Raw genomic sequence first — 9,385 nt, 5'->3', positions numbered from 1 at the left:
GTCGCTAATTATCTACTAAGGAGGTCAGATTGACCATTGGGCATGTCGCTAATTCTCCAACCTTGAAACCAGATTGAAAACTGCCATTTTTTTTTTCTGTTTTTTGTTGATTTTTTTTTTTTTTTTTTTTTTTTTTTTTGGTTTTTGCTTTTTATTAAAGTCAGGTGCTTCACTGACTGAGCCAGTCAGGGATACCCAGGTACCCCTACCACTACATTTAAATGGCTAATTGAGACAAACATTTCTGAGACTGTTCTTCCATCACTGATTAAGATGGGGGTGGTAAGTATTCAGGTTTGTATTCATTTAGCCTTTTGAACGTTCTGGGCAGACTTGGTGACCTTGCCAGTTCCAGTAGCCTTTTTTGGTGGCACCCACATCACTCTTTCTCATGTCAGGAACAGCAAAATAACCCAGAGGAGGGTAGTCAGAGAAGCTCTCAACACACATACGTTTGTCAGCAATCATTATCAACAATGGCTGCATCACCAGATTTCAAAAATTTGGAGCCATCTTCCAGCTTTTTCCCTGAACAACCGTCAGTCTCCTTCAGCTCAGCACACTCACAAGCACTGTGCTCTACGTGATCATCCAGCACAGGTGCGTAGCCAGCTCTGATCTGGCCTGGATGCTTCAGCATAGTCACCTGAGCCACGCAAACAGCTGCTTGGATTGGTGGGTCGTTTTTGCCATCAGCAGACGGCTGCCATGATGAACGTTTTTGACAGACACGTTCTTGGCATTGAAGCCCAACGTTGTCCCCAGGAAGAGCTCCTGTCAAGGCTTCTTGGTACATTTCAACACTCTTGACTTCAGTTGTAATGTTGACTGGAGCAAAGGTGACCATCATGTCCGGTTCGAGAACACCAGACTCCACTGGGATCACAGGGACGGTACCAATACCTCTGATTTGGTGGATGTCCTGGAGGGGCAGACAAAAGAGCTTGCCAGCTGGATGAATTGTGGCAGATGCAATACAGAATTTCAGGCAGCATGGTTCCATGGGCATGACCATCTATAGGGGTGACTTTCCATGCCTTGAACCAAGGCGTGTTAGCACTTGGCTCCAGCACGTTGTCACCATTCCAACCAGAAATTGGCACAGAGGCTACTGTGTTGGGTTTACAGCCAATTTTTTAAATGTAGGTGCTGACTTCCTTAGTGATTTCCACACACTTCTTCTGGCTGGAGAAATTCATCTTGTTAACACCAACAATTAGTTGTTTCATGCCCGGTGTGTAAGCCAGAGGGCATGCTCACAGGGGTGCCCATTTTTGGAGATACTTCAAGTTCACTGACACCAGCAACAATCAGGACACAGTCACAGTCAGCCTGAGATGTGCTGTGATCACGTTTTTGATAAAGGCTCTGTGTCCTGGGACATCAATGCTGGTCACGTAAAACTTGCTGCTCTCCAGTTTCCATGGAGAGATGTCAGTGGTGATAGCGTCTCAGGTTCAGCTTTCAGTTTATCCAAGACCCAGGCATCCTTGAAGATCCTCTTTCCCATCTCAGCAGCCTCCTTTTCAATTCTTCGATAATTCTTTTGTTGATCCCACCACATGCATAGAGCAGATGGCCAATAGTGGTGGGCTTGCCTGAAGCTACACGTCCGATGATGCCCATGCTGATAAGAATCTTTCTTCTCCCACTTGGCTTAGAATCAGCAGTGGTTTTCACATCTCTGTTCTGGTGGCAAACCTGTGACAAAAAAGTGGTGTCATCTTTACCATGCATCAAGTTGCTATATATGCACAGGTCTTTGTTGAATAAACTTTCTATGCTGGAATAGTCCAGATTTACAGAAAAGTTGAAAAGAGAGGGATTCGGTATACTCTCATCCAGTTTCCCACTAACATCTGCATTTTTCATGCTTATATGATGTTTGGTAAAAGAAACCACATTGATACACCGCTATTAACTAAACTCCAGACTTTATTTGTATGTCACCAGCTTTTCCACTGAGGGCTTTTCTCTGTTTCAGGTCCAGTCCAGAGTGTCCCAGTGCCTTTATTTGTCATATCTCCTGAATCTCATCTGATGTGGGACAGTTTCCAAATCTTTCCTTGTTTTTCATGGCCTTGACAGTTTGAAAGAGCACAGGTGATGTATTTTTTAGACTGTCCTTCAGTGTAGATTTATCCAACATCTTTCAGGCGATTGGGCTGGGGTTATGGGTTTGGGGAAAGAGACTATGAAGGTGATGTCCTTCTGATCATATCACATCAAGGGGATAAGATAGCAACAGTTATCACTGGTGATGTTATCCTTGATCATTCAGTTCAGGTAGTGTTTACTGTGTTTTTCCACAATAAAACACCAATTTCCCTCTTTCCTAATTTAATCGTTGGAAGTTATTCATTAAGTCTATATTGGTGGGGGTGGAGGAAGAGTGTGAAGTAAGCTCCATTTCTTGGAGTAGGGAGTATCTACACATATTACTTGGATTACTTGTGTAAGAAAGATTTGCAAAGAAACTTGTTTTGTAAGAAAGATTTTCCCCCAATTAATGTATTTGTGCAATCATTTGTATATCAGTATAAACTTATGCATAATTATTTTATACCTTAGATGATAGCTGAGTTCAATTTTCATTATTTAGCCACTCATATTATTTTATTGGGAATTATTTTGGATTGGTTCCCGTATCCCTTTGACATATTCCCTCCCCTTCGCTATGTTTTTCCTCCCGCATTTTGTACTTGATGCTATTACAAGATGCTCCATGCTATTTTATGTGTGGTCTGTCCCAGCCTTGGAATCAGCCACTTCTCCAAGGAGTCCTGTTTCCTTTTATTTGATAATGGTATTAAAACTCAAGTTCCGTGCGCCGGGTATGCTAATTACTACAGGCCCCATCAGTGAACAGAACTAAAAAATATATGTGTATGTACCAACCCAGGTAGAATGCATGCATGTACTTATTTCAGTATCTATCCATCTCTGCTTACATGAAGCTATATGTGAGATCATACTGATGTTTCTACCTCTACTTCAATCTCACAGGGTTCATTCTAGCCCAACCTTCTCGATTATAGGTTAATTTTTCTCTCCAGTAGTGGGAAGTGTGGCGCACATCATTCCCCATCCATTTACTGGTCAGTTCAACCCTAGGACACATGAAAAGCAGTTTCAGAGTTGTTAACCCATATCACCATAACATGGGTCTGTTTTTGAGTTTATATTCTGTTCCACTGGGCTATTTGTCTAGTCTTTTACCATTCCCAGTATAATTTGTTTATTAAAACTTTGAGATATGTCTTCAGGCATGATAAGGACGATCTCTTTATTCTTTTTGACTTAGCCATTCATAGACCTTTATCTTCCCATACAAAATTATCATGATTTTTTTGAGTTTCTTAATTTTGATTGAAATGGCAATGGTTTTACAGTTTGACTTGGAAAGAGTTAACAGATTTATAACATGAAGACATTCTTCTACAAACATAGCATGTCTCTTAATTTAGTCAAATCTTTTACAATGTTCTCCTTAAACTCGCTGTGCAGTCTTTTTTTTAGTTTAATTCAGAGATAATGCACTGGTTTCCCCCACTCCCCTTTGTGAATGGTGTCTTGTGTTCTATTACAGTTTTATCACATTTTTATATGTACTGCCGAAGTGAGCGCACCTTTTTATCATTTTTAAAGTAGCTATTGCTAAAGTAGAGGTTACAATACTGACTTTGGTAATTTGATCTCATATCTGACAACCTTGTGAAACTTGAGCTGGTATTTCTGTTGAATGTTCTAAGTAGATGACAGTTTTATCTCTTTTAATTCCTTCATATCTTTTTTTGTCTTACCTTACCTCATCACCGAAGACCTTTAGTAATAGATAGTAACATAAACATTGGGCATCTCTGTCTTTCCTATTGTCCCTAGTCACAGCTCAAGTGCATCTAGTTTTTCCATTATGTATGATAGTTGCTTCAGGCTTTGAGACATAGAGCCTCTATCAAGTTTTTTCTATTCCTAGTTTTATGTGAATTTTAAAAGTCATAGATTTTTTTCAAAAAATAGATTTCAAAAAAATCTCTTTTTCAAAGAAGATGCCTTTTTCCCCTCTATTGAAATAATAATTGGTTTTTCTGCTTTAACCCATTAATGTGGTTAATGACAGACATGATATTAAACCATCCTTGTATATTTTTTAAAATTTTTAAAAATGTTTATTCATTTCTGAGAGACGGAGTGTGAGCAGAGGAGAGGCAGAGAGAGAGGGAGACACAGAATCTGAGCTGTCAGCACAGAGCCTGTAGCAGGGCTTGAGTCTACAAAACCGTGAAATCATGACCTGAGCTGAAGTCGAACGTTTAACTGACTGAGCCACGCATGTGTCCCTTGTTTTTTTTTTTTTTAAGTACAGTGTTGGTTCAGGTCGGCTAAAATTTTATTTACACGTATGTATGTCCACGGGTGAAATGAGCCCATTATTTTCTTACTTTGTGTTACCCGTAGCTAGTTTTGTGTTTATGTTCTATTAGCCTCATAAGAGATGCTAGGATGCTTTCCTTCTCTCGTTTTATGAGGCAAATAGAATAAGATAAAGATTATCTGTTTCCTAAAAGATTGCTAGAATTTACCTGAAAAATCATCTGTATCTTTAGAAAGGCTTGACTGTCATGTCATTTTATTTAATGATTGTTGGTCTATTCAAATTTTCTGGTGTCTTTTGTTTTGGTATGTTTACCCTTTTCTAGAAATGTATCCATTTCTAGTAGTTTTGAAAATTCTTGGAGTAGTTGTTTATCATATTCTTTATCTAAAATCCTGCCACAGTTTTGCTTACTTAATCTAAAACCAAAAACAAATAGCTCTTGGTTTCTGGATTTTCTTTAGTTTTTTTTTTTTCCTTATTACTCTCTTTGTAATTGATTTCTCTCATCTTTGCTTCTTTTCTCTTCTTATTTCTTTGTTTCTGTTGTACTTTATCCAGTTCTTCATTTGAACACGTACTGTTAGCTCATTTGTTTTCAATTTTTCTTGACTTCTGATAAAAGTATTTTAAGCTATAAATTTTCCTCTAGGAACTGTGCCCCACACATTTTGCCGTATAAAGTCTTCCTTTTGTCGCACTCCAAGTCTTTCATGATTTCGCAGATGCTTTCCAAGGATTACGTAGATTTTTCCCCCCTCCCAGCCTTATGGGATTAAAAAAAAGAACAAACCCTATCTTCTTATTATCAAGGTTAAATTTTATTGCTTGGGGGTTAAAGAATATGGCCTGTAAATGTTGACTTTTTTTTTTTTTTTTTTTCAATTTATCAGAGCCTCTTTTGTGGCCTAGAACATGGTCAATTGTATGTCTTCCAATGTTACTTCAAGAGCATATATTTTCTGGGGTGCCTGGGTGGCTTAGTCGGTTAAGCGTCCAACTTTCGCTTAGGTCATGATCTCGCTGTAGTGGGTTCGAGCCCCGCGTCGGGCTCTGTGCTGACTGCCAGCTCAGAGCCTGGAGCCTGTTTCAGTCTGTGACTCCCTCTCTCTCTGACCCTCCCCTGCTCACGCTGTCTCTCTCTCTCCTAGAAATAAATAAAAAACATTAAAAAAAAAAAAAGAACATATATTTTCTATTCGTGGGTCTAAAGTTCTATTACTGTCTATCAATTTGAATATACTGTTACCCAAATTTTCTATATTTTCTCACATTTCTGTGTAATGGTAAGATGGTAGACTGGTGTCCATAATACCCTTGAAATTTATCACTTGATACTTTATTCTCTAAGTTGGGTATGGATTTTGTTACATTTTGCTGTTCAAAGAATAGGGTTGTCACTTCAATAACCTAGTATCTTGAGTGGCCTAGTCTAAGACTCTGGTCATTGGCACAGCGCATGTTTATAGAGAACATGGCTCTTCTCTGCATGATCCTACCAGGATCAGTGCAGAGTTCGTGAGTAGATTTGGAAGTATATTTTTAAAAATTGAGGGGCACCCGGGTGTCTCAGTCGGTTAAGTGTCTGACTCTTGATCTTGGCTCAGATCATGATCTTACACATCATGAGATCAAGTCCTGCATTGGGCTCTGCGCTGACCATGCAGAGCTTGCTTGGGATTCTCTCTCTCCCAGCTCTCTGCCCCTCCTCCTACTCATGTGCACACACTCTCAAAATAAATAAATAAGCATAAAAAAATAAAGGCAATAAAGGAAAATAGAGGAGATTAAGAAGAAGGGGAGTGAGAGATGGATAGGAACATGAAATTAAAGTATGAGTCATGTGAGGTCTGGGCAGAGTTTCAGAGGAAACAGCAAGTGCAACGGCCCCATAAAGGATACCAACTTAGAATGTCATGGGAACAGCAGTGTTTATCTTTAATAGACCAGAGTGTTCTTCCGGACAAATAAAGCCTTTCTCTCCATGAAGGCCTTTAATATAGAAAGCCACGTTACTACCTGGAAGTCGTTTGGTAACCCTGACATCGGAACAAGCAGGGTTAGCAATCTGGCATCAGTGACTCATGGCATCAGGCTGACAGTCTGAAGCATCCATCCATACTTCTGAGCCATATTTAAAAATGCACCAGCCTGTTTTTACTTACTCATTTAAACCTCTACTTTACTGCAAAGCATTTAATTCGGCTCTCAAGTCATTGACAGCTTACAAGAACACAGAACTTTGTATCCCCCGTCAAAGCAGTTTTTCATACAATGTATCACTTTCTCAGCTCAGGACAGCCCCAAAGATTAGGTAGGGCTGGCTCTGCTGGCTCCTTTTCAAGGACGGGAACTTGGATGTGGAAGCCTCTGCGCTGTTCGCGAAGGGTTTTCACGTAAGTTGTGCCTCTCCCTGCACCTGCTTGGCCAGAAGGGCTCATGTCCTCCCATTAGTTTGGGGAAGCCTGGGATGGAGGCCAGTATGAGGCGACATCCCACCCACCAGACAAGCCAGTCTGGTTCAGGCTGTTGGGACAAGGTGCGGTCAGAGTTAGGGGCACCCGCATGACGCTCGGCCCAGGTGCCCGAGGAGGACCTCCCGCTCAAGCCCGCCTGGCATTTAGCCAGGGACATCCACCCTCGCGGCCAACCCGAAGGGCCTTAAATAGGGAAAGCCTCGAATCCCGTTGTTTGAAATGCGAGTTCTTCTACCGGCAGCGTCAGGGCGCCCCCAGGTCGAGAACAGATCTGACTGTGCAGCTGAGACGCTCGAGCCCCGAGGGAATGGAGGACCCGGGGGCTCCACCTGCCGAGACCCTCGAGAGGACTGCTGGGGGCAGGAGGGCTCCTCCTCACCGTGGCAGGGCGTGTATGTCGTGGGGTGTCGGCTCGTCCGAAGAAGCGAGCGAGCCAGCGTCAACAACAGAAACAGGAGGAATCTCGGGTTCGTCTCCTGCAGCACCTCCCCGAAAGGGTTCGTAGCTTCCCTGCCGCCAGCCCTTCTTCAGGCCCCGCCCCGCCTCAGGCCACGCCTCTTCCGCCGGCCCCGGCGCCCCGCAGGCCAGCCCCGACGCCGGACTCCCACTGAGGCCCCGCCCCTTCCTCCCGTCCCGCCCCTTCCTGCTCACGTGTGGGCTCCAGGCACGCTGAAGCGGTACCGCGCTGTCTGCGAGTCTTCTTGCCGCGATCCCTGCTGTGTAGATCCCGGCGCACCCCTGCCCTCTCGGCAATGGGGGTCCGCAAGCGGAAGGCCGCGGGTGGCCAGGACAGCGCGGCTCTCCGCGCGGGCGCAGGCAAGCGGGCCCGCTCCGAAGAGCTCACGGGTGTGCGCTTCAAGGCTCAGCTGCGGGATCCACAGGGCGCAGAGCCGGGTGAGTGCGGGGCTGGCCCGGGGGGCGGGGGATGTCACGTGCGAGCGAGGCGGGTCGCGGCCGCGGCCGTGTGCCAGGCTCCGCCCTCCTCTGTGCATCTGTTCGGTCCCGGAGCCTCAGAGCCGGGCCTTCCGGTTTGCAGACGGGAAACTGAGGCCCCGGTGCTCGGGCGGCCGGAGCCGCTGTAGGGCCGCGCTCTGCACTCTCTTGCCCGGGGCTGTCAGCGACGGCTGGCGGACTCGCCTTGCTCGGTCGTGACAGTTCCACGCGACTGCACGCCTCCGTTGGCCGGACGGCCTTCCCCCACAACCTCTAAAACCTCTGTTGCAATTGTCAGGGAAGCATATATGTGTACTTACCGAGTCCCAGCTGTGAGTCAGCTCCGGGCCGTCCATTCAGTGTGCTGGTTCTGTGGCTGTCAGCGCTAATTTCGAGAGCTTTGAGCCCCCAGCACTCACGCTCATCTGATGGCATGTAATAAACTACTGCATGAAGCCTCACAGGGACTTGCCAGTTGACCAGGATTGGACTAGTGACCAATATGGAACAGATTCTGTAATTTCACTTTCTGAAAAGTGTGATCACCCTTCACAACTTCTTGTAATCCATACTTGGAAAGTATGTAGGTTAGAAGGAAAAAAATGCAATTGAATTTCATTTAATTTTTTGAAGGTTTTTATTTATTTTGGGGAGAGAGAGAGAGAGAGCGAGCAAGCAGGGGAGGGGCAGAGAGACAGGGAAACAGAATCCCAAGTAGGTTGCAGGCTCAGAGCTGTCAGCACAGAGCCATTGCAGGGCTCCAACCCACTAACTGTGAGATCATGACCTGAGCTGAAGTCGGAAGCTTAACCGACTGAGCCACCCATACACCCCAGCAATTGACTATGCTTAGTATATGCAGGCACTGGTATTGTGTCAAAATAGAAGTGACAGCATTTCTTTCTGGTTAAAGAGATTATTAAATTGATGGCCAGAATAGCCCCACTTAACAATTTGTCCTTCCATAAATTTTGTTTTTAAACATTTGATGCCTGCAGCTGCCAGCCAGTGCTTTGAAGATGATACCTGCTTTAGTGCAAAATTCTACATTTCATTCATTTGTTCCTTTGTGCGTTATTTACTAGGGGCTGTTACTTGTGAGAGATAAAATGGCGAGTAGAAAATCAGACACGGGCCTTGCCATTCTGAGCATATGAACAGTGAGGTGGGGAAGGCAGATCTCAGCCAATACATTCACATGAAGAGTTCCAAGTACCTACTCCTCCAAAAGAGAGCTACATGGCGCCTTCAGGCCTCAGACTTAATCTGAGAGATCAATGAGGTCTCCTCAGAGGAATTGGCTTTGGTTGGGGTAGGAACAGGGACAGGAACCTTTCTGGCAGAAGAAGGAGCATGCTTAATTGTTTAAAAGATTGTATTCAGGTACATGTTCGTGGTTTTGCTCACACAGCGCCAGGGCCTTCAGGTGCTGCATTTGAACAGATCTCCGAAGGAAACTCAGGTTGATGGGCAGGGGGTACAGGTGAAGCCGGTGGAAGATGTGGCGAAGCTGAAGTCAGTGGGTGCAAGTGTGAATCTCTTGCATGAGATGTGTGGAATTTGTGTTTGAATCTGGTCTCTATCTCAGATTGTCTCCCTT

At 44.4% G+C, this 9,385-nt stretch overlaps 1 protein-coding gene across 1 annotated transcript in view; it reads left to right on the top strand.

Annotated features, from left to right (window-relative positions):
* Window positions 1–7,519: 7,519 nt before the first annotated feature.
* URB1 (URB1 ribosome biogenesis homolog) overlaps window positions 7,520–9,385 on the top strand; it is a 74,000-nt gene continuing 72,134 nt past the window's right edge. Inside the window, exon 1 of the mRNA XM_039228752.1 lies at window positions 7,520–7,746. Within this exon, the coding sequence (XP_039084683.1) occupies window positions 7,605–7,746 (142 nt within the window). The 5' untranslated portion in view covers window positions 7,520–7,604. The remainder of the gene's footprint in view (window positions 7,747–9,385) is intronic.

Source organism: Hyaena hyaena, unplaced genomic scaffold (assembly GCF_003009895.1).
Source record: "Hyaena hyaena isolate Hyena2069 unplaced genomic scaffold, ASM300989v1 scaffold_2, whole genome shotgun sequence".
NCBI classification, from domain to species: Eukaryota; Metazoa; Chordata; class Mammalia; order Carnivora; family Hyaenidae; genus Hyaena; species Hyaena hyaena.
The sequence above is the reverse complement of the archived record's forward strand: the minus strand, read 5'-3'. Positions and strand labels throughout refer to the sequence as shown.